Genomic DNA, 25073 nt, shown 5'->3' on the forward strand with positions numbered 1-25073 from the left:
AAGAATGAAACAAAACCCAGTTCACTATCAAAGGCATAGAAGCCCTGACCTTGTCCTTAATGTTTCCTCGGTTGTTGACGTGGTCTGACGTAGGGCAGTAGTGGATTATAAAGAGGTTTCCAGACTGTGCAGTGGGCTTCCAGGTGTTGGAGGAAGAATAGTTTTGGCTATATCTTTGTGCTGATTGTAGCCCCTGTTGTCGCTTGCATTGTTGTTCTGATTCGGGGATAAAATTGGAGGCAGTGGGGAAGGAGTTGTGTTTCGTTTAGTAGGTGCGTCCTCCTCGGGGTCTGTGTCGTCGATGAGAGGGATGGCTGGCTGTGAGTCCTCAATGCGAAACTCTGGGTGGCTCATGAAGTTGTGAATGGAGCTGCGAGACTCTGGTGTCTCCAGGCCTTCGTAAGGGGACATGGTATCCCGGAAAGCATTAATCACACGGATCTAAAGAAAAAGAACCAGAACCAAATAGAAATCATAGGTCAGTAACATTCTACCATTGAGAATGTTGGCAATATTTTCGAATACTTACGGTACCAGCCAAAAGTTTTTGAACAGTAAGATTTTAATGTTTTAAAGTCCCTTCTGCTCACCAAACCTTCATTTATTTGATCCAAAAATACAGTAATATTGTGAAACATTTTTACTAATTAAAATAACTGCTTTCTATTTGAATATATTTTAAAATGTAATTTATTGCTGTGAACAAGGCTGCATCATTAGCATCATTACTCCAGTCTTCAGTGTCACATGATCCTTCAGAAATCATTCTAATATGCTGATTTGCTGTTCAAGAAACATATTTTATCATTATTATTATTATTATTATTATTATTATTATTATTATCCATATTTAAAACAGTTGAGTACATTAATAACATTAATATTTTTATTTAGCAAGAATGCTTTAAATTGATCAAAAGTGTTTATAAAGACATTTATAATATTACAAAATATTTCTATTTCAGATAAATGCTGTTCTTCTAGTCATCAAAGAAACCTGAATTTACCTAAAATTCTACTCAGCTGTTTTCAAAATAATAATAATAATAATAATAATAATTTTTTTTAGCAAATCAGAATATTAGAATAATTTCTGAAGATCATGTGACTGGAGTGATGATGCTCAAAATCCAGCTTTGAAATCACAGGAATAAATTCCATTTTAAAATATATTCAAATAGAAAACAGTTATGTTAAATAGTAAAAATATTTATACAGACAGTAACTGCAAGAAATTTACCGGTCGCCGCCATCTTGAATTTAGTCACGATAAGTAGAGTGTCGAGCAGGAAGGAACTTATCAGGTTATCAACTTATCAGGTTGTAGTTTCCTTCCTGCTCGTCACTCGACTTATCGTGACTAAATTCAAGATGGCGGCGGCCGCTAAATTTCTTGCAGTTACTGTCTGTATAAATCTTCTCATAAATAAACTACCGGTGCTTTTTCTGAGTTCTCAATGTCTCTTTTTAAATGTCAGGGCCCTTGGAAGTCTACCAATGAAGTGTGGAGCTACTTTGTGCCTCGTAAATGGCATAAAGCAGTGATTTATTTACGTGGCTACTCCGATGCCCTATTCACCCTCATTGACAACCTGTTGTTAGCATCGGCTAACTGACCCCAGATTTCGGACTGCAGGACACAAACCGAGATGAGATATGCAAGGTACGTTCACACTCGGTATCATGATTCAATACACTTTAGGTCAATATCACACCGGACTTCTCCTTTAAGGTATGCAATGAAAGAAACCTCATTTAGTACCTGTGTCTGAATTCTGTTGAGACCCCTGCACCACAGAACCTGCCCCCTTCTCAGCTCCATTTCAGCATGGTCAATTTCATCCAGGTCTTCCATCTCCTCCAGCTCCTCCTCAGGGATCTCCTCCTTCTGAGTGCCATGACCCGCTGTCACCAGGAACTTCAGGCGACTTGTGGGAATGGTGGATATCAACTGTGGGTTGGAGGTGAGAAAAACAACAATCATCCAGTGCATCATTTCAAGAGTCATCAAGAGTTAAAATGCTTTTCAAGGCCTACCTGGCCCCAGAGAAGAGAGCCAAAGCCAAGGAAGACACACCACAGCCATTGCTCAACAGAGAGGCCTACACAGCTGAAAGGCTTCCCTCCAAACTGCACGATTATGATCTAAAAAAACAAAACCATGTTGGGATTTAGAACAGTTGTTGATAATTGACCAGGGTTATAGAGATTACAATGTGCTGTACAGTACCTGGATAACAAAGGTACTGAATACGATAGTGCAGAAGATCATGTTATTGAAGATGCCCTCAAAAACGTTTCTCTCGCCGTGGATCTTTCGAGCGTTAATCTCATTAAAAATCTGCATCATCACAAATGTGTTAAAGACAATGGTGTAGTGCTCTGAAGGAGGGGCATGAAGAGGAGCGTTTCTGCCGCTGTCAATGTCAAAAATCTGCTCACCTGTGAAAAATATGAAATCAGAGATCTATTAGCTGGTGTACTTGGATTGGATTACTAATTACTAATTACTCACCCTCATGTCGTTCCAAACCCGTAAGACACTGGTTCATCTTCAGAACATAAAATCAAGATATTTTTGATGAAATCCTGACTCTATATAGACAGCATCGCAACTACCACGTTCAAGGCCCAGAAAGGTAGTAAGGACATTGATAAAATAGTCCATGGAACATCAGTGGTTCAAATGTAATGTTATGAAGCTACGAAAATACTTTTTGTGCACAAAGAAAACAAAATTAACGACTTTATTCAACAATTTCTTCTCTTCTGTGTCCGTCTCTGTTGTGCATTCAAGAAAGTAGAGAAGAAAGCTCTCAAAACATTTTAATTTATCTTCTGAAGATGAACCAAGGTCTTGAGTAATTGATGGCAGAATTTTCATTTTTGGGTGAACTAGCCCTTTAAAGTTCAGGTGTTCAAAGTCAATTCACCAACTTTTTTTATACTGAACATGGGTTGGAGCTCTTTATTTTGAACTCTCAGAGTGCACCAGATAGATGAATTTGACTTTATTATTAAATTAACACTTTTTGAGTGGTTCATACCGGCAAACAGCAGCGTGAAGATGATGGTTAGCTGATATACAGCATGTCCGAGGATGTTCTTCATCATGGTGCGGGAAATAAGGGGCTTGTTACGGCCATATGGTTTGCGTAGCAATAAAGCCTCAGTGGGAGGCTCTGTCGCCAGTGCTAGTGATGCAAATGTGTCCATAATTAAATTCACCCACAGCATCTGTACAGCTTTGAGAGGGGAATCCTGTGTAAAGACATGAATTAAGGAAAAAGTGTAAAAGGGTCATCTGAAGCAAAATTCACTTTTACGTGTTGTTTGAACATAAATGTGTTGGCAGCCTATAATGATAAAAATACACCCAGTGCTTTTTTTTAAAAATCCCTATAAATCATTACCCCTTTCTCAAATCAGGCCATTCTCAGATTCTTGGCTGTCAGATTCTGACGTCACACAGACCAAGGCCGCTCCCACGATTGTTGATTGTTACGTAGACCCGCCCTGAGTGAGCTGTAAACTGTCCGCTATTGTTTCGACACCGGAGCAGGAGTAGACTAAAATGTCTCCTAAGCGACAAGTGTTTTAAATTGTTTTGTTGTTGGATGTAATAATGATCATAGCACCCCACGATCTACCTTAATGCGTCTGTCACAAGGAAGGGTCAGAGACGTGCGGATCCATTCGCAGCATTTATTCCAAACAAACAAACACAAAGGGGCAGGCAGAAATCGTGGTCAAAACAGGCAGAAAGGTCAGGGCTGGCAGCGAGAATCAAAACACGGGAAGGAGTCCAGGAATCAAAAACACAGGAAATCAAACACGGGAATAAACGCTCGGAAATAATGACCAGAAGGAACAATAAGACTTCGCAAGGTGGCTGTGTGTGTGAGTGTCTTAAATGCAGTCAGTGTGATGAGGTGCAGCTGTGAGCGGTAATCAGTAAAGTGAGAGCAGGTGAATGCAGTGATTAGTGCAGTGGCTTGTGGGGAATGAAGTCCATGAAGTGTGGTGCAAGAGTTCATGATAACATGATAGACCAGATACGTGACAGAGCCCCTCCCCAAGGAGCGGCTTCCAGACGCTCTAACCACCTAATACAACCTGGAGGGTGGTGGAGCGGAGGCGGAACAGGGGGAGGGATGGAGGGCCAGGTCCATGTAGGGGTACTGGAACCACGAACTGAGGCGGAGCCGTCGGAGGGAGAAGCCATGGTGAAGGAAGGGTTGGCTCCTGCCTGGGGCCGACCGACGGAGGTGGAGCCGGTGGAGCCCGAGGCAAAACTGGAGAGTCGATGGTCCTGGGCGACACAGAGGATCCGGAGGACCAAGGCGGAACCCAAGGCTCTGGCGACCCCGGCGGAGATGGAGGTCCGGAGGTACGCAGCGGAGCCGGAGTGACAGAGGGTCGAGGCTGTGCCCACGGGAGGGAGGAGGTCCACAGAGCCGGCAGGACGGAGTGACGAGGCGCAGCCGGAGGAGTAGAGTCCAGAGGCGAAGGTGGGGCGACGACTGACCGGGGCGGAGCCGGAGAGACGATGGAGCCCGGAGGAGCTGGTGGGCCGACGGCCGACAACGGAGACGAGGGAGCACAGAGCCGGGGTGGAGCTGCAGGGTCGGAGGGCCGAGGTGGAGTCCAAGACTCTGAGACTGGAGGTGATGGTGAGGGATCCTTCAGTCTGGACACCGATGGAGACTGGCAGTCCCACGGCAAGTCCTCTGCACCGAAGGTGGGATGTGGGTGAGCAGAGGGACTGTCAGGAGACAGAGGTGGCGGGACTGGAGCAGCAGGGAGGGTGGGTGGGAACAGTCCATGCATGGCCTCCGTGACCAGAACCGGGCAGACAGGAATCTCAGGACGACTGGATGGAACCAGCGGAGGCTCTGGAAGACTGGGCTGAACCAGCGGAGGCTCTGGACGGCTGGGCGGAACCAGCGGAGGCTCTGGAAGGCTGGGCGGAACCAGCGGAGGCTCTGGAAGGCCGGGCGGAACCAGCGGAGGCTCTGGAAGGCCGGGCGGGACCAGCGGAGACTCTGGAAGGCCGGGCGGGACCAGCGGAGACTCTGGAAGGCCGGGCAGGGGACCAGCGGAGACTCTGGAAGGCCGGGCTGAACCAGCGGAGACTCTGGAAGGCCGGGCGGGACCAGCGGAGACTCTGGAAGGCCGGGCGGGACCAGCGGAGACTCTGGAAGGCCGGGCGGGACCAGCGGAGACTCTGGAAGGCCGGGCTGAACCAGCGGAGACTCTGGAAGGCCGGGCTGAACCAGCGGAGACTCTGGAAGGCCGGGCTGAACCAGCGGAGGCTCTGGAAGGCCGGGCTGAACCAGCGGAGACTCTGGAAGGCCGGGCTGAACCAGCGGAGACTCTGGAAGGCCGGGCTGAACCAGCGGAGACTCTGGAAGGCCGGGCTGAACCAGCGGAGACTCTGGAGGGCGCTCTGGCGGCACAGTCACTGGAGGGCGCTCTGGCAGCGGAGACTCTGACTTGGCGGTAGCCATCTTGTGCTGAGGCTCAACCTCACCCACAGTAAACGGAGAGCCACACAACAAAAGAGCCAGATCCATGTAGTAGCGCAGAGTCCAGTCTGGTTCAAAATTTGGCATGTGGGAAGCCAATGGCTCTGAGAGTCCTCCACGAAAAAAAATCATAAGACAAGTCTCATCCATTGAAGACAGATTTGCCAATTCAATGAAGGCCATGACAAAATCCTCAATTGTCCGCTCACCCTGCTTGAGCAGCATGATCTGTACCATTGGATTCATGCTGGAACCGGATGACACCATAAAGCCGCTGGATCCTTGTGTGTGGCGAAGTCTTCTGTCACAAGGAAGGGTCAGAGACGTGCGGATCCATTCGCAGCATTTATTCCAAACAAACAAACACAAAGGGGCAGGCAGAAATCGTGGTCAAAACAGGCAGAAAGGTCAGGGCTGGCAGCGAGAATCAAAACACGGGAAGGAGTCCAGGAATCAAAAACACAGGAAATCAAACACGGGAATAAACGCTCGGAAATAATGACCAGAAGGAACAATAAGACTTCGCAAGGTGGCTGTGTGTGTGAGTGGCTTAAATGCAGTCAGTGTGATGAGGTGCAGCTGTGAGCGGTAATCAGTAAAGTGAGAGCAGGTGAATGCAGTGATTAGTGCAGTGGCTTGTGGGGAATGAAGTCCATGAAGTGTGGTGCAAGAGTTCATGATAACAGGATAGACCAGATACGTGACAGCGTCTATGTTTGTGCGAATAATTTGTAATCCAGCTTCACCTACAGAAGTTAGTAAAAGTTTTTTTTATTAATCTTTGCTAATCACCTTTCCTAATAATGTGCAAGTTAGCAAGTTCCGTGGCTAAACACAGCTAAAGTTTACAGTCTCAGAGAGAACTGCTCGTCACCCCACAGCCGAGAGGAGCAGGGCTCATTAGCATTTAAAGGGACATACACCAAAACGGTTCGCTGTGAACAGAGCTGTTTTTGAAAAGGTAAAAAGGGTGTTGTTTTACATAACCATTGAGAAATTTTAACCAAAGTATGTTATAGACTTTTCATTAAGACCCTAAAGAATCATATCAACTTGCTGAAAATAGGCACGACCCCTTTAACCAAACAAATGATGTGGCAAAAAAGAGCAAATGGAAGCAGAAGTCTGACCTGTGTGATACAGGCTCCAGTAAATGCCACAATGACTGCCACCACGTTGACCGTCAGCTGAAACTGGAGGAACTTTGAGATACTGTCATAGACGTTCCTCCCCCACATCACTGCCTTCACAATGCTGCTGAAGTTGTCATCTGTCAGGATAATGTCTGATGCCTCTTTGGCTACATCTGTACCAGCAATTCCCTAAAAAGACAGGTCAAGACATGTCACTGTCAATTACTAATTAGATTTTTCAGGCACGTCATGCTTAATTTGGAATACTGCATTAAAATGCATCATGGAAACACTAAAGGAATGGTAATATTTAGCGGTGGTCAGCGAAATTTTATTGTGTTACTTGCCATTCTTTGTAATTAATTGAGAAATCTACTAGCAATCCCTCAGAGATATTGGTTTAAAAGTAAGTCCTACACCAATTTCAGTGTATTTACTTGTTGTTTCTTGAATATAGACCTTAGTCAGAATAGATGCCATATTGAATTTTATGCAGATAAAAATGAGGCGGTAAGAGATTCTACAAGTACTAGTCTGTCAATTTCCAAACTCACAACTTTTAAAAGTTTTATTCTAGTGAAAGTTTCTTTCTTCACAAAAGTACCACGATGCAATGCTTTGTCGTGGCACTCTTGTGAGCATGTGTCAAAGACTTTTTGACTCTTTGCGCACAAAAAGTATTCTCGTAGCTTCATAATATTAAGGTTGAACCATTGATGTCACATGGACTATTTTAACAATGTCCTTACTACCTTTCAGGGCCTTAAACGTGTCAGTTGCGTTGCTGTCTATGCACGGTCAGATAGCTCTCAGATTTCATCAAAAATATCTTAATATGTGTTCCGAAGATGAACAAAGGTCTTATGGGGTTTGCAACGAAATGAGGGTGAGTAATAAAGACAGAATTTTCATTTTTGGGTGAACTATCCCTTTAAACTACAGAAAATTACAAATTGACTGAAAACACTTTGCTTTTATCCCTCACAGCCTCATTTCCATTTATGTCCAAAATTAAATATGGCACTATTCTTTCTTTCAGTTTGTAACTTTAACATTCATTTGCATTTGTTTATTACAGGTGTATTATAGTGACATGTCCGCAAGTTCTTCCCGATTCTGAAAAGTCCTACCATTGCAAATCCAACATCAGCTTTTTTTAGCGCAGGGCCGTCATTGGTTCCATCTCCAGTGACAGCAACTACTTGTCTCTGTTCTATGATGGTGCTATCAATTATACCTTAAAAAGACAGCAAGACATTGTATTTGCAGTCAAACTGTAAAATTCACCACAATTTTAACAGCAGTATTTAAAACTCATTACCTTTGACCAATGTATGCTTATCAGTTGGAGAAGATCTCGCAAGTACACGCAGTTTGGGCCAGATCTTGTCCAGGCGCTCTTGCTCGATCTAAAAATATGATGAGGCCTTTAATATCAACCTTTTTATGTAAATAAAAACTGATCATTTTTTTTATTTTGACCATCTCACCTCTCCAAGTTCATTGCGTATCCGTCTGTTGAACTCTTTGCCTTCAAGGCACAGGAAGTCATCGCCTATATGGAGAATGCCGCACTTGGTTGCAATAGCTCGAGCGGTGTTAATGTTATCTCCTGTGACCATGCGCACAGTGATGCCTGCTCGCTGGCACTTCTTAATAGCATCGGGGACCTGTGGCGATTATACCACCCGGAGATAGGTGTCAATAAACACATGCTGACTTACAGTAATGAGCACCTGCTTTGTTTTCACTGTCAAATGCATATTTTCCATGCAATGTGAACAAAATAGTACGGGTTAAAGAAGTTGTTCACTTTTAAAACAAAAATTTACAGATAATTTACTCACCCCCTTGTCATCCAAGATGTTTATGTCTTTCTTTTTTCAGTCATATAGAAATTATGTTTTTTGAGGAAAACGTTTCAGGATTTCTCTCCATATAGTGGACGTCTATGGTGCACCTTGGGTTCGAACTTCCAAAATGCACTTTAAACGGCTCTAAACCCAAAAGGGTCTTATCTAGCAAAACAATCGGTTATTTTCTAAAAAAAATTACAATTTAGTATATACTTTTTAACCTCAAATGCTCATCTTGTCTAGCTCTGCGTGTACTCTGTGTATTCTGGTTCAAGAGAGTTAGGTTATGTTGAAAAACTCCAATCTTATTTTCTCCTCTAACTTCAAAATCGACTTACATGGCTGTTTTACCTTTTTTTGTAAGGGTTGTTTTATCTTCATTGCACGTTGACTTTGTAAACACTGGGTCGGTACTTCTACTCTACACAGAGTTCATGCAGAACTAGACAAGACAAGCATTTGAGGTTAAGAAGTAAAATAAATTGTATTTTTTTTTAATTAACTGATCGTTTCGCTAGATAAGACCCTTCTTTCTCGGCTTGGATCATTTAGAGCTCTTTGAAGCTGCATTTAAACTGCATTTGGAAGTTTAAACTCACGGGCACCATAGAAGCCCACTACATGGAGAGAAATCCAAATTTTTTTCCTCAGAAAACATAATTTCTTATGACTGAAGAAAGAAAGACATGAACATCTTGGATGACAAGGGGGTGGGTAAATTATCTGTAAATTTTTGTTCTGGAAGTGAACTTCTCCTTTAATAATAGTCAAGAGAGCAGTTACCTCGGGCCGAACAGGATCCTCAATGCCCACCACACAAATGCAAGTAAGTCCAGTCAGGATATCTGCCTCATTATCCCAATCAGGCTCCCCGTCCGAAACAGGGAAGTCCCTGTAGGCGAGGCAGATGGTCCTTAAACCCTCAGAGGCCATGGGCTCAATCACCTTTTTCACCATGTCATCCCGATCAATGTGCTTGAAGACTTTGACTTCGCCATTGGCTGACAGGACTTTACAGCACCTGGGGAAATATAAAAAAAAATATTATAACCTGTTGGAAAGTTACAAGTATGTAGCCTCACAATCATATTCGTTCATAGTTGTGGTACTCTCCTGAAGACTGACACGGAAGAGAATAGATTGTTGGATAAAGTTATTTTTGTGCAAAAAAAATTGTGTAGCTTCATATTACATATTTCACATAACGGCTGAACCACTGATGTCACATGGACTATTTTATTTTATTTTAACAATATCCTTACTACCTTTCTGGGCCTTGAGCTTGTCAGTTGCGTTGCAGTCTATAGAAGGTCAGAAAGCTCTGGGGTTTTATCAAAAATATCTTAATTTGTGTTCTGAAGATGAACGAAGGTATTGCGGGTTTGGAACGACACAAAGGTGAGTAATTAATGACAGAATTTAAAATTTTTGGTGAACTTTCCCTTTAAACTTTGTATCATGCAGATTTCACATCAGGTTAAAGTTTTTCACGTGCATTTGTTGCATTGACCAACAGAAAGCTGCTTGGTTTGAAACTGACTTCTTTGTGAGAGGTGCTTTGTATGTCATTATTGACAGTGGAAAACTGTTCTTTGTCAGCATAATTTAAAAAAAAAAAAATTTATGCAATGAAATGCTTTATTGAATGAGAGCATACCTCACCCTAATAATACCACTTTCTATTATTATCTCGCAAACAGCAAATCAACATACGAAATATTAAATGTGTACTTACTTCTTAAGGAGGATTTCTGATGCTCCCTTGCTGAACATACGGTAACTTCCATCTGAATTTTTGAGGACTGTGCTCATGGATTTCCTGACCGAGTTGAAGGTGTATACTTTGTACAGTTTTTCCTCAGGATATTCGATGCGCATGGCTTGGTAATCTTTTCGTAAGTCAGAGGTAAACCCTAGCAAGGCACATTCAGTTTTGTTCCCAACTTGACGGGGCAGACCGCCTTCTTTCTCAGCAGGCTAGACAGAAAAAATGGATTTATAAAAAGCATGAAACCAAGTCTAATCTTACAACAAAAAAAAAAAGAGCGAAAATTATGGCGATTAAGACTTGTATTGCTTAATATAATGAAAATGATGTCTCTTACTGAAATATGTAGTAGCAAACCCATGAAAGACTCACATTATTTAAAAAAACACCCCTGGATATAGAGTGAAATCAGCGGTTCAGTGGCTGCGGCGTCATGAAGACCGTCTGCATGTTTACAACCTGCCAGGATGGCATCTAGCGTTTCTTGTCTCTGCCATTTGTAAGCTCTTTCAGTATCTGTGCTCTACTAAAAGACTCAAAGGCAGCAGGGCTAAAGTTGAAAGAACACAGACGCAGGTCTTTAGGAAGTTTTATTCGTCCACGGGCATCTTCCCATTCTTTTCTCCTCTTCTTATCACTTAGAAAATCAGTGAAGACTTACATCGCATCTCTTATTGCCTTTTAAAAAATTACAACCAAAAGCCGCACGATGCTAGCCTAGAATCTAGACGCGCCCCTAGCGGCAGCAAATTACATTTGCTTCCAAGGTCAGTCTAGTTACTCTCAATTCACTTAAAATTCCAAAAAATCCAAGATGTACCGGGCCAATCACGAGTCGGTGGTCGGGCTTAACATGATGACGACTGACCTGCGACCATAAGTTCCGTCAGACATGAATTCCTGGTTCCGTGAATTAAGCGTGGAAAACTGAACAGTATTTATATAATTTTTTACTTTTGATACACAGCCACGTCCATGTGTCCTGAGCAGGAGCTCCTTACATCTGAACGCGCTGTGGTGTAGAATACGCAAACACCGGAAGCGATCTGTGGCGTGTATACGACACTCATTGTTTACACAGCACAAGAGATTGTGGATATAGCGGCTATTCAAAATGGTAATTACTTGCGCTTGTCCTGGTTGTTCAAACCCATTTAAAGCTAAAAGATTACGTTTGCTTGCGCAAACTCATCCTGGACTTTTTCATCGATTTCCCCTTCTGGTGTTTGCGTATACTTCACCAGAGCGCGTCCACATGTGACGAGTCGAATCATAGATATGCTAAACTCGTGCTCATGACGGATGGACGTGGCTGTGTATCAAAGGTAAAAAGAAAATGATATAAATACTGTTCATTTTCTTGCAAAACCCGATCGTTTCGTGTCTTAGGACATCAATGTATCGTCACGAGCCGCAGGGTGTAATTTGGATTTGTCTGTGCATGTTTACTTTCAAAGGTTTAGTGCCCATCTATGTCTATTATTTGGCTGACAGACTGCACAGTGCACTGATTTTTGTTAAAAATCTTCGTCGCTCTGACTACGTCACCCAACCGACTACGTCTCTGATTGGTTGTAGCGCTATCCTATTGCGTGGAGAGGAGTTTGAAAGACAACCGTTTATCCCACCCCTCCGGTTGAGCCCTGTCTATGGAGAGTGCCCACACCCTACATTTATGTGGGTCTGGCTTGCCAGGCTAGCACGATGCGGCATCATATCAGTATTTTATTTTATGGGTTGTATTGTCATAAAAATAGCAACACGTAGCACCAGTAGCTCACCGAGTGCAACCATTTCACATCAAAAAAAAAATTCCGGCACACTCTATAGCCCAAAATATGTATAAAATGATGAGGATTTTTTTAAATAATGTAAATCTTTAATGGGCTTTCTGACAACAAGAGAGACAACATTTACGTTATATTAAGCCATACAAGTCTTAATACCCGTTGTTCCCTTAAAGACAGTGTGGTCCAAAAGTCTGAAACCACATTGATTTATCTTATTTAAATAAATAAAAAATAGATAAAAATCTTTAAACAAACATGAATTTGAAGTTCTAACATAAATTTAATACAGTATAATGTGTATAAAATGTAAGTTTTTTAATATAATATATGACACTACATTATATTTAATCTATTTTACTAATTTGTGATGTGACATATTACACAGAAACTTGTGGAGTTCATGCTTATGTGTTGATTCTATTAAATTAAAATAAGAACAAGTTCATTCATATGAATTCTTCACTCAAATTTCTATTCTGATAATATAATTTGTCGTTTAACAAATATGCAAATTAGAAGCATGTGTTCACAGTGTTTTGGACCCTCTGTAAATTTTAAACTACACATTCATGCAAAATATAGCTTCGTACCATTATTTTTGAAGTATATGCACAGTTAACACTGATGCCTGTGATGAGAAGATTCATGATGGTGCCAGGAATTAGATCAGGTTCCGGGACCTTCTTGTAGTGTCTCTCTCCAATATACACCTGGACCACTGTCATCCTGTTCATGGTTAGGGTGCCTGTTTTATCAGAACAAATCGCAGTGGCATTTCCCATCGTCTCGCAAGCGTCCAGATGTCTCACCAGGTTGTTGTCCTTCATCATTTTCTGCAGAGAATAGATGATTTTACTAGAGTTGTAACTTTGAATATACAGGTTTGTCATGAGACTACTGCAAATAACAATCCACATACTTTTACAGAATAGGCCAACGAGATTGTGACAGCAAGCGGTAAACCCTCAGGCACGGCAACAACCAGCACAGTGACGCCGATGATGAAGAACTTGACAAAGAACTGGATGTAGATAGGAGTGCAGTCTTTAATCCAGGGAAGCCCCTGGATCCAGAAAGTGTCCATCAAAAAGAGCACGATAAGAATGAGGACTGTGAGGGCTGACATGAAGAGCCCTGGAACAAAAAAAAATCACATAACCATTTAAAAGCCTCTCGTTGAGTTTTGATACAAGAGAAAACATAGGAACTAGATTTTTTTTACCTGCTTTTCCAATTTGTACAGCTAGTTTGGTGAGCTTCCCTTGAAGCACAGATTTCTCTTTCTTTGGAATCTTGTTTTTTTTGGGCTCTTCTTCTGTTTCGTCATCACTGTTGAGAGGCTCCATCTCCACTTTGCCTCCATCCTTCTCTGAATGAGGCAAAAACCATAGTGATGTTAAAATAAATCTAATTTAAATGTACTTATAATCTGTTTTATAAATGTTGTACTGTGCAATGGCTGTGCATGTATCAAACTACCAAAAATGTTTTTTTCATGTAACATAAAATGGGCTTATAAAATAACTGTTTTTTTGGAGTCAACCCAAATGAATTACATTACAATACACTGCCGCTCAAACGTTTAGGATCAGTAAGAAGTGTAATGGTTTTTAAAGACATTTCTTATGCTCATCAAGGATGCATTTATTTGATCAAAAATACAGAAAAAATGTAATATTGTGAAATATTATTTTCAATTTAAAATAACTGTTTTCTATGTAAATATATTTTAAAATGTAATTTATTCCTGTGATACAAAGCTACATTTTCAGCATCATTATTCCAGGCTTTAGTGTCACATGATCCTTCAGAAATTATTCTAATATGTTGATTTATTATCAATGTTGAAAACTGTTGTGCTGCTAAATATTTTGTTGGAACCTGTGATTTTTCCCAGGATTCTTTAACAAATAAAAAGTAACAATATAAACTACTATCTAAAAGTTTGGTGTCAGTAAATTTGTATTCTTTCTTTTTTAAAATAAATTAATATTTTATTCACTAAAGATGTGTTGAAATGATAAAAAGTGATAGCAAAGATTTATGTTGTTAATAAATGCTGTTCTTTTTAACTTATTATTTATCAAGAATCCTGAAAAAAGAATCACAGGTTCCCAAAAAAATATTAAGCAGCCCAGCTGTTTCCAACATTGATAATAACAGTAATTAATCAGCATATTAGAATGATTTTTGAAGAATCATGTGACATTGAAAACTGAAGCACTGGCTGATAAAAAGTCAGCTTTGCATCACAGGAATTAATTATGTTTTAAAATATATTAATATACAACACAATTTTTTTTTCAACTGTAATAATATTTCCCAATATTATTTTTTTTCAGGTTTTTTTGATCAAGTAAATGCAGCCTTGATGAGCATTTAAGAATTCTTACTGATCCTAAACTTTTGAGCAACACTGTATATAAAAATGACAAAATAGCTTCTTAATATAACTAGTGCATGTTCAGTTTTTAAAGTGTAATATTACGTTTTCAACAAAATTCAGCTTTCCATCACAGAAATAAATTATTTTAATGAATTAAAATAGAAAACAGATATTTAAATTGTAATAGTATTTCACAATATTACTGTTCTTACTGATCAAATAAATACAGCCTTTGTGAGCATCTTACAAAAAAAAAATTCTAACAAAACTTTTTAATACATTCTGGTGTTCGTTTGGGAAATATGAGTTTAAATTCTGCTTGCAACATTTCTGACAGCATAATATTTACAGTATGTGCCTGACTATACACTACCAGTCAAAGCCTGCGATTATTTGGTCAAAAGTACAGCAAAACCAGAAAAATCTTGACATATTTTTACTATTTAAAATAACTGTTTTCTATTTTAATAGTTTTTAAAATGTAATTTATTCCTGTCATTTTAAAGCAGAATTTTTAAGCATCATTACTAGCCACACGATCCTTCTAAAATCATTCTAATATTCTGATTCTACTATTCTACTATTCAGGTTTCTTTGATAAATAGAAATTTCAGAAGAACAGCACTTATCTAAAATATAAATCTTTTGTAACATTATTTCTATAATTTCTTTACCAAAAACAAAATAAAACAAAAAGATACTGACAAGAATTTAAAAGGTATAGTGTATAATGTTACAAAAGCTTTTTATTGTAGATAAATGCTGATCTTTGGATAATAGTACTAATAAAAAATGTTTCTTGAAAAGCAAATCAGAATGTTAGAATGATTTCTAAAGAATCATGTGACACTGAAGACTGGAAAAATGTAGCTTCAATCACAGGAATAAATTACATTTTAAAATGAAAAATAATTAAAAATAATCCAAAAACCTTTGACTGGAAGTGTATGTGTTTGTATGTGGACTAGAGGAAAAAGCAAAGCTGTAAGGCCAAAGGCCCTAATCTTCTTACTGCTAATCAGCATGAAAAGAGTGAAGAGCACAGTTGGCAACTAGCTTCAACCATATGTTCACTAAATACATAAGGAAAGAAAGGCACACAATGTGTGCCAAACGAGCAACTACTGCTTGAGCTATGTCACGGACTGCTATTTTGCGTACTGTTCCTGCAGTGGTTCTCAACTAGTTTAGTCATAAAAAAATAACAAAAATTGATCAAACACTCAAATTTTATTCTCTGTGCACATGAACCCATATTTAAAGCAGTCTGGTTCATATTTTGTCTCAAGTGTCAGTTGAATTAGCACTAAAACACTGTTATTAGTCTAAGTTCAATGTGGATTCATCAACAAAAGATATAGGAAGCAATGCCCAATTTATATGATTAGCTACATATTATTATTTGCAATTAGTATTGTTTTTACCCCTCAGAACAGATCTGTCACCTATTTTTACATCACAACCCACCAGTTGAGAACCACTGATCTAAAGGAAATGCTATGACATACAGTTACAGCATATGTGCTAATACACACCTTTCTTTTTATCTGTTGCATCTGGCTTTTTGACTGCTGAAAATTCAGATGAATCAATCAGATATTTGTGATATCTATAGATACTGATCATTTGTAAATTATGTGATTCTTGTAGCATCCTAGTCAGGTATGTTTAAAATGATGTCTGGCAAAGCAATGCATTTAAAATAGTTTTTTTGCCTATTTGTGACCCTGGACCACAAAACCAGTCTTAAGTAGCACGGGTATATTTGTAGCAATAGCCAAAAATACATTGTAAAAAGTTAGTGTAAATATCGTATTAAGTAAAGATCATGTTCCATGAAGACATTTTATAAATGTCCTACCGTAAATATATCAAAACTTAATTTTTGATTAGTAATATGCATTGCTAAGAACTTAATTTCACTGCAAAAAAATGCTTTTCTTACATAGATTTTATGTCTTGTTTCCAGCCAAATTATCTAAAAATTCTTAAATCAAGAAGGATTTTCTAAAAAACAAAAAGTCAAAATTAAGTTTGTGTTTGCTTGAAACAATTAAAATAATCTGTCAATGGGGTAAGAAGAATAATCTTGTTTTCGGTTGGAAATATTTTTTTTTCTTACCCCATTGGCAGATTATTTTGCTTGTTCTAAGAAAAAACTCACTTAATTTGGACTTGTTTTTTCTGAAAACAAGAAAATAATTTTTACTCGTCTAGAAAATTCTTCTTGATTTAAGAATTTCGAAATATTTTGGCTGGAAACAAGACAAAAAATCTAAGTAAGAACTGCCTTTTTTGCAGTGTTGGACAACAACAATTTTCTGAATATTTAGATTTTTTTGCACCCTCAGATCCATTTTTTCAAATAGTTGTATCTCGGCCAAATATTGTCCTATCCTAACAAACCATACATAATGGAAAAACCTAAATTTTTATTTAGCTTTAGGAATATGTATAAATTCAATTTTTTTTTTAAATTGACCGGTACTTCAGTTATTATTTTGAAAATGCATACTTAAAGAACATACTTTTCTTTTTTTCTTTCTTCTCCTTCTTCTTCCTCTCTTTTTCTTTTTTTTTCTCTTCTTTCTCTCGCTTTTTCTCCTCCTTCTCCCTCTTTTTCCTCTCCCTCTCTTCTTTTCTCTCCTCGTCGTCATCATCATCATCATCATCTCCGCCTCCGAGGAGAGTGAAAATGATTCCTGTCTGAGAGTTCACCCCCACTGCTGTGACCAGCATTTTTCCGGAGCCCTCCATCACATGCGTGCCTGAGTAAACAGAAAATAGGCATATGACCAGGTACTGTATGTATTACAACTTGTCTTGACCTTTTGATTGTTACCATTTTTGTTACTTAAAAGGAACCCCAGGCTTAATATAACATACATGATGTCTCTTGCTAAAATATCTAGTAGAAAAATTTTGCGTTATTTAAAAAATCCACATCTTTTTATACATATTTTGGACTATGGTGGGCGCCATTCTTTTGATGACGTAAAATGGCTGCACTCAGTAACATAACTCAGAAAATAAAATACGGATTCAATGCCACATTGTGCGGTTTTTGGTTGTAATTTGTAATCGAAGTGTAACAAGAGAAGCAAAGTAAGTCTTAACTACTTTCCTAGCGATAAGAAAAGGAGAAAAGAATGGGAAGATGCCTGTGGACAAATAAAAAACTTTCTAAAGACCCGCGTTTTCGTTCTCTCCACTTTAGCCCTGATGCCTTTGAGGCTTTTAATAGCCACAGCTACTCAAAGAGCTTACAAACGACAGAGACAAGAAACGCTAGATGCCATCCTGACAGTATGTAAATATGTCAACGATTGTCATGACGCCGCAGCCACTAAATGGGTTTCTCAGAGCAGATTTCACTTGATATCTAGGGCCGTTTAGACTCCTCATGGAAAAAAATCGATGGTACGGCATTTGGTTAAAGCCTACACTTATATCCATCACCACCTGCAAGCTCTTTTCTAAGTTGTGTTGTGGTAAAAATAGCAACAGGTAGTGCCAATAGCTCACAGAGTGCAACCATTTGACGTAATCGAAATAATGGCACCCCCCATAGTCCAAAATGTGTAAAAAACAATGTGGATTTTTCAAATAATGTACATTTTTAATTGGTTTTCTACTACATATTTCAGTAAGAGACATCATTTATGTTATATTAAGCCATAAAAGTCTTAATACCCCAGGTTCCCTTAAAAAAAAAAAAGCAGAGCAAAACCTGAAAGAAGTATGGGGTCTTTGTCCACAGTTTTTTTGACATGATCTGACTCTCCAGTGAGGGAGCTCTCGTCAATTTTTAGATCATTGCTTTGGATTAGTACACCATCAGCAGGAAGGAGGTCACCTGCAAGCACAAAGCAAAGGACAGATGGTGTCGTCTGAGACACAACAGACAGATGTTTGCATGGTGTGCCAAAAGAGAGGTTTTTAATCGAGCACGACAAATGCTAACCAAAAATGACAAGAACAAAAAAAAACAGACTACTGAAAAAAGAAACTGTGTTGTATATGCTTTAACATTTTTTTTTAAAGTTAAGCCAAAAAAGATTATTTTATTTTGTCATTTACTCACTCTGAGGTCTTTCCAAACCTGTATGTTTTATTTTTTTATCCTCACACAGCTCTTTTCCATATAACAACTGTTCGTTCCATGTCTGTCAAGCTCCAAAAAAGAAAAGAATACCCATAAAATAACCAAAAAGGTAGTTAATTTCTTGACTTGCCCTGAATCTTAATCTTTAAACATTTCAGAAACATTTCAAAGTTGTAAATTAAAAGACTATTTTAAGAAATTAATTTCTGTTTTTCTACTTTAAAATTAAATTTTTAATTCAATGTGTTACTAAAGTTTTTAGTCCTTTTTTGAAGCTTGACAGATATGGTCCCCATAAACTGTCACTCAATGGCAAGAGCTGCATAATCATTCTTTAAAACTTCCCATTTAACAGCATATAAATTTAAAGCAATAAGTCAAGCCTAATTCTTAATTGTTTAATATATTAAACACAGTTGTGAATCTTAAGGGAGACCATCATTTTACCATATTTTACTTGTGCAATGTCTCCAACCACAATCTCAGCCACAGGAATCTGAATGACTTGACCGGCTCGGAGGACAGTGAACTTCTGCTCTTGTTCAATGCGGCTCTGAAGTCCACGGAATTGCTTTTCTTTGCTCCAGTCATTAAAGGCTGTGACAAGTACCACGCAAATGACAGACAGGAGGATGGCAGCACCCTCAATCCAGCCCGCCTCTGCCTCACCCTCGTCCTCAACTCCTCCAGCCGCCCTACCACAGTCTGCATCAATGAGAAAGCCACTGTAAGAAATACCTACTATTGAACCTTAAGTCTTTGATAATATATAAGATTATATATATACACTACTGTTAAAAAATATGGGGTAAATAAGTATTTTTAATTTAGCAAGTGTGCATTAAATTGATCAAATATGCACAAAATAACCCGATTTGCAGGATTTTACTGCTAAATGCACAGCAGGGCTCAGGTGAAATTATTTTTGAAAATAATATTTTCTAAAAGCAGAAGCCCAGAGTGAGCTGAATACATAATAGCACTATGTCACCTTCAGGCCATGTTACAATTTCAAATTCATTGTTATTCAACAGCACCACTGAGGAAGAGAAACAGAGGCATATTATTCACGGTGAGCTTAAAAGCCCCTATGATACTCACGTTCTCTCTCGGCATCAGGAGGTTTATAGAAGGAAAGGCCTAAGGATATTATGGCTGCAACTTCCAAAATAATTAGAGTCACATCCTGCAATGCTTCCCACACTAGCTGAAGGAATGTTTTTGGCTTTTTAGGAGGTATAAAATTCTTTCCAAATTCTTCTTTTCTTCTTGCAATGTCATCGGAATGACCACTCAACCCTAAACAGAGAGAAAGAGTAGAATAAACATTAAAGAATTGGTGTAGAAACAATTTTCACTCAGAAATTACGAGAAAAATTTTACAAACAGCAAGTAACACATTAAACATTACTACAATAACATGTTATATTTGTAACTTCGAAATTTATTTTTTTCTAGTTTGTTGCATTATGACTACAGAAAACTATGGAAGCCCCATTCCGCCACTCAATGAAAACTAAAAGGTAATTGTGACTTTTATCTGACAATTCTGACTTTTTTTTTCTCAGAATTGTGAGTTCACAATTGCGTGATATAAACTAACAATTGCAATGAGTTAAGAAGTCAGAATTGTGAGACAAACACGCAATTCTGAGAAAATATCAGTCTTTTTCCCCCCTCAGAACTGAACTTCTTGCAATTCTGACTATTTCTCACAGTTGGAAGTTTAAATCTCGAAATTCTGACCTTATTTCTCACAACTGCAAGGTTATATCTTACAATTTTGACTTTATTTCTCTCCACTGCAAATTTATATCTTGCAATTCTGACTTTATAACTTGCAACTGCAAGTTTATATCTCGCCATTCTGATTTTATTTCTTGCAACTGAAACTTTAAATCCAGCAATTCTGACTTTATTTCTAGCAATTGCAAATTTTATCTTGCAATTCTGACTTTAAACTTGCAACTGCAAGTTTATATCTCGCCATTCTGACTTGATTTCTTGCAATTGAAACTTTAAATCCAGCAATTCTGACTTTATTTCTCAAAATTGCAAGGTTATAACTTGCCATTTTCACTTTATTTCTTGCAATTGAAAGTTTAAATCTTGTAAGTGTGACTTAATTTCTCACAATTGCGAGGTTTTATTTTGCAATTCTGACTTGATTTCTTGCGATTGCAAGTTTATATCTTGCAATTTTGACTTTATAACTCACAAATGCGAGTTTATAGCTTACAATTCTGACTTTATTTCTCGCAATTGCAAGGTTATATCTAGCAATTTTGACTTTATTTCTCGCAAATGCAAATTTATATCTTGCAATTCTGACTTTATTTCTTGCAATTGACAGTTTAAATCTCGCAATTCTGGCTTTATTTCTCACAATTGCGAGATTATGTCTCACAATTCTGACTTTATTTCTTGCAATTACGAGGTTATATCTCGCAATTCTGTCTTTATTTCTCACAATCGGAAGGTTATATCTTGCAATTCTGACTTAATTGTGAGTTTATATCAAACAATTCAGAATTGCAAATTTGCAAAAAGTCAGAACTGTGAGATAAAAAAATCGCAATGACCTTTTTTGATGTTTTATTCAGTAGTGGAAACGGGCTTCCATAGAAAATATTAAGGTATTGATAATAAATCTAATCTAAATCTTAAGATTACTGTCATAAAACAGAGCAAAGAGGAAATATCCACAACAAATATGGAACTTTTTTACCATATCAAATAAGCTTGTGTTTCTGGTTGTAAAAATATTATACAATTTTAATTATACTGTATAAAAATAAGATATATTATAGTCACTATATCTAATTCCATAATTTCACACTTCCAGAGTGTACAAAAATTTCTGATGGGTCTCTCAGGATAATTATTATTGACCATGTTTGAATTTTCAGTACATATGACTTTTAGATGACCTAAACATCCTTATGGTGTATCTATATGTACTGAGTTTGCAATTTAAAAACATATTTTGAAATAGTAAACGGAAAACATACTGATGATTTAACATGTTCAAAAAATGACAGATGGATCAAGTTGACCAAAAAAGTCAATCCTCTAACTTGTTCTAGATATATTTCTATATATGTATTTTAAAATGCTTGAAAATTGAATTGGATTTGGAGATGGTTTTTATTTTGTTTTGTTTTTCATTTTAAATATAATGGATTCCAAAAAATTACCAAGATTTCCACTCCCTACGCAAGCAAGAGCACAGCCTGAACACTAACACAATATAATCCCTCTCTTCCTTCTCTTGCTCAATTACAAAACGCTAGTCCTCTGCCCCCTCAAAGGTTTACCCACTGTTGGCAAGGGCAAAAATGAATGTAAACCCCATGCAGCAGAGCAGTGGCCAGTGAGATTAGTGCAAAGCGGAGCAATGAAGAGCCTGCCTCGGTTTAAGGTGAGTGGGATTACATGAGGTAAATTGATCTGGGCCCACCTGTCACAACTACAACTGTCTGTTATGGCTCATGACAGAGCTAAATATGTCAGTGCAGTGGTAAGCCAATGCATATCGAACTGGAAAATATAGATGGATGATAAGGTAAAGAACAATCAAGGTCAGATTTTTACAAAAGATAGGACTCTTTCATAACAGACAGATTGTGTATTTATAATACACATAAAATTCTTAAATGAAAGATCACAAGAGGAGTGTAAACATATTTCGCTGGAATTATCAAGGGAAACATAAGCTGATCATGGTGTTAGACAAATGATTGGAGTTGAGCTCGTTGAAATAATATGAAGACAGAGCTAAAACTAGAAGCACAGAAGGAAATAAATATAAAGAGATAAAATGAGGAACTGTAACATCCAAGACGACATAATAACCGCTTTAATAACCTGGACAATTAAGTGACAAGAAAGGCAATAATGTCCAGCGGTTAAACATCTTTTACCAGCTAATTGACATATAATAACTGTAATTTAGTTAGAAATGATGTACTGTAATAAATTTTATTCCTAACCAGGGCACTTGGAATGATTCAGAAAAAAACATATAAAATAGAAATATAATTAAAAATATTAGGGCTGTCAATAGTTTAAAACAACCTTAACACTTCATAATAAACGGTCACATTAGTTAAAGGGATAGTTGACCCAAAAATGAAAATGTAATGTTTATCTGCTTACCCCCAGGGCATCCAAGATGTAGGTGACTTTGTTTCTTCAGTAGAACACAAACAAAGATTTTTAACTCAAACCAATGCAGTCTGTTTCTCATATAATGGCAGTGGATGGGCACCAAACCTTTGAAAGTAAAAAAAACAAACATGCACAGACAAATCCAAATTACACCCTGCGGCTCGTGACGATACATTGATGTCCTAAGACACGAAACGATCATTTTTTGCGAGAAACTGAACAGTATTTTATATCATTTTTTACCTTTGATACACAGCAATGTCCATCTGATTGTTCAAACCGATTTAAAGCTAAAAGATTACGTTTGCTTGCGCGAACTCATCCGGGACTGTTAATTTTTCACAGATTTCCCCTTTCGGCATTTGCGTATACTACGCCAGAGCATGTACACATGTAACACGCTGGATACTGAGCTGAGTTGGACATTGCTGTGTATCAAAGGTAAAAAATGATATAAATACAGTTCAGTTTCTTGCAAAAACCGATCGTTTCGTGTCTTAGGACATCAATGTATCATCACAAGCCGCAGGGTGTAATTTGGATTTGTCTGTGCATGTTTTTTTTTTTTACTTTCAAAGGTTTGGTGCCCATTCACTGCCATTATATGACTAACAGACTGCAACAGTTTGAGTTAAAAATCTTTGTTTGTGTTCTACTGAAGAAACAAAGTCACCTACATCTTGGATGCCCTGGGGTAAACAGATAAACATCAAATTTTCATTTTTGGGTTAAATCCCTTTAACATTAGTTAATGCATTAAAGAGCAGGTCATATTGGTTTTCGAAAAAAGTTACATAAGGTTGAGAAGACGCTGTGTTCTGCGCTGTGAAAGCAAGGTTGTTTCGTTTTCATTGTCAAAAGAAGATTGATGTGAAGAATCAGTGGTTAAAATGTATTTATTTCACGATACCACAGCAATACAATACGAACCTTTTATTGTGTGCTCGTCATTTTACAAAGGACTGCTTATCTAATCTCGTTAAACATTTACCAATGCAAAAAAATCCTTATTTTCTTAATTTGGACCAACAAGCGTCTCCAAACCACACAACCTGTAAATACCTAGTGCAGCTTTAGGTTTCCAGGTAAACCATGATATTACCGTCTTACTGAAATAGTTCTGATACTTCGCTGTGAAGCCACTATTTCCTAAGAATGTGTCGATTAATGTAGACTGTCGTTGTTTAAATTACTTTGTTTAATAACAAAGAATGTAACTTAGACATATTTTGGTTTACAAACAGTATTGTTTCATCAGTTAGTCACATTAGCACTTGGCTAATGTATCCACCATTATTGTTTTGTTATGTGTTTAACAGCTAAAGTTTAGCTGTGGGCATGATTCGCCTGCATAAGTGTTAAACAAAATGCTTTTATGTCATTATTATTATTATTATTTTAACAGATTGGAACACTATGTTAGTGTTTTATGTAAAGGTGCTCAGGGTTGCCATGTTATCACAAAAAAACCCGCCAATAGCTACTCAAAACTAGTCCAATCACGTTTTGAGGGGCTCCCCTCATTAAAAATTGCGTTCTGGGGAGTAAAATAGACACTTTTTGTCAGGGTTCCCCTGGTAAATTCACATTCCAGGGGCTAAATATGGCGTTATTGGGAACACTTCAACCCGCAACATCAAAACTTGGCAACACAGATGGTAGCACTTGCTAACTTGCTCAAGTTCTCCTCTCTGTGCCAATCACAACAGGTTTGGCCAGCTGACCAATCAGAGCAGAGTAGGTTTATGGAAGGGAGGGGTTTACAGACATTACTTTCAAAGCTGGTTCGAACGAATCGTTTTGAAATCATTGACAAATGACTCTATCTATAAATGTATATTCTAAGAAAATTACATTGCTTTTTGACCTTAGATGCACTTAAACCTGTTGCCGGGGACTCCAACCCAATATTAGGACACTTAAAAAACCATATGATCTGCTCTTTAACATTATTTAATGCATTAATTTGCTGATTTCAACAATGTATTAGTTAAAATAACCATTGATTAATATAAATGCTTTAGAAGTGTTTCATTGTAAGTTAATGTTAACTAATATAAACAAATGAAACTTATTTAAAAGTGACTTGTGATAATGCAAAATTCTATACTATTATATACTGTAAGACACGAGTTAGACTTGAAAAATTGGGTAAACTATTTGCTTCATGATATGGCCAAAACAGACATGCTATCAGATTAGCAACTGACTGCAAAAAGTGGTACAACTTCCTCTAGCTTTTCAACTGGATCAACAATGTACGTCATTATTGTACCTCCATTATTGCTCCACTGTTAAAAGGAGATTATGTGAGGAGACTTTTGAAGCTTTTTAAAA

At 38.0% G+C, this 25073-nt stretch overlaps 1 protein-coding gene across 3 annotated transcripts in view; it reads right to left on the reverse strand.

Annotated features, from left to right (window-relative positions):
• Positions 1 to 6: 6 nt before the first annotated feature.
• Positions 7 to 25073, reverse strand: part of atp2b1b (ATPase plasma membrane Ca2+ transporting 1b) — a 31817-nt gene continuing 6750 nt past the window's right edge. For 2 of the 3 annotated variants that reach the window (XM_073832364.1, XM_073832363.1), the window contains exons 3-21: positions 19668 to 19865; positions 19014 to 19271; positions 18192 to 18317; positions 16990 to 17229; positions 15997 to 16032; positions 13298 to 13444; positions 12995 to 13209; positions 12666 to 12908; positions 10253 to 10494; positions 9301 to 9538; positions 8152 to 8331; positions 7983 to 8070; positions 7792 to 7898; positions 6659 to 6850; positions 3048 to 3261; positions 2231 to 2442; positions 2038 to 2145; positions 1763 to 1951; positions 7 to 441 (exon numbers count right to left, since the gene is read on the reverse strand). In XM_073832364.1, coding sequence (XP_073688465.1) covers positions 106 to 441; positions 1763 to 1951; positions 2038 to 2145; positions 2231 to 2442; positions 3048 to 3261; positions 6659 to 6850; positions 7792 to 7898; positions 7983 to 8070; positions 8152 to 8331; positions 9301 to 9538; positions 10253 to 10494; positions 12666 to 12908; positions 12995 to 13209; positions 13298 to 13444; positions 15997 to 16032; positions 16990 to 17229; positions 18192 to 18317; positions 19014 to 19271; positions 19668 to 19865 — 3569 coding nt within the window. In that variant the 3' untranslated portion in view covers positions 7 to 105. The remainder of the gene's footprint in view (positions 442 to 1762; positions 1952 to 2037; positions 2146 to 2230; positions 2443 to 3047; positions 3262 to 6658; positions 6851 to 7791; positions 7899 to 7982; positions 8071 to 8151; positions 8332 to 9300; positions 9539 to 10252; positions 10495 to 12665; positions 12909 to 12994; positions 13210 to 13297; positions 13445 to 15996; positions 16033 to 16989; positions 17230 to 18191; positions 18318 to 19013; positions 19272 to 19667; positions 19866 to 25073) is intronic. The other variant, XM_073832365.1, reaches the window with a different exon arrangement.

This window comes from Garra rufa, chromosome 25 (assembly GCF_049309525.1).
Source record: "Garra rufa chromosome 25, GarRuf1.0, whole genome shotgun sequence".
Taxonomy (NCBI): domain Eukaryota; kingdom Metazoa; phylum Chordata; class Actinopteri; order Cypriniformes; family Cyprinidae; genus Garra; species Garra rufa.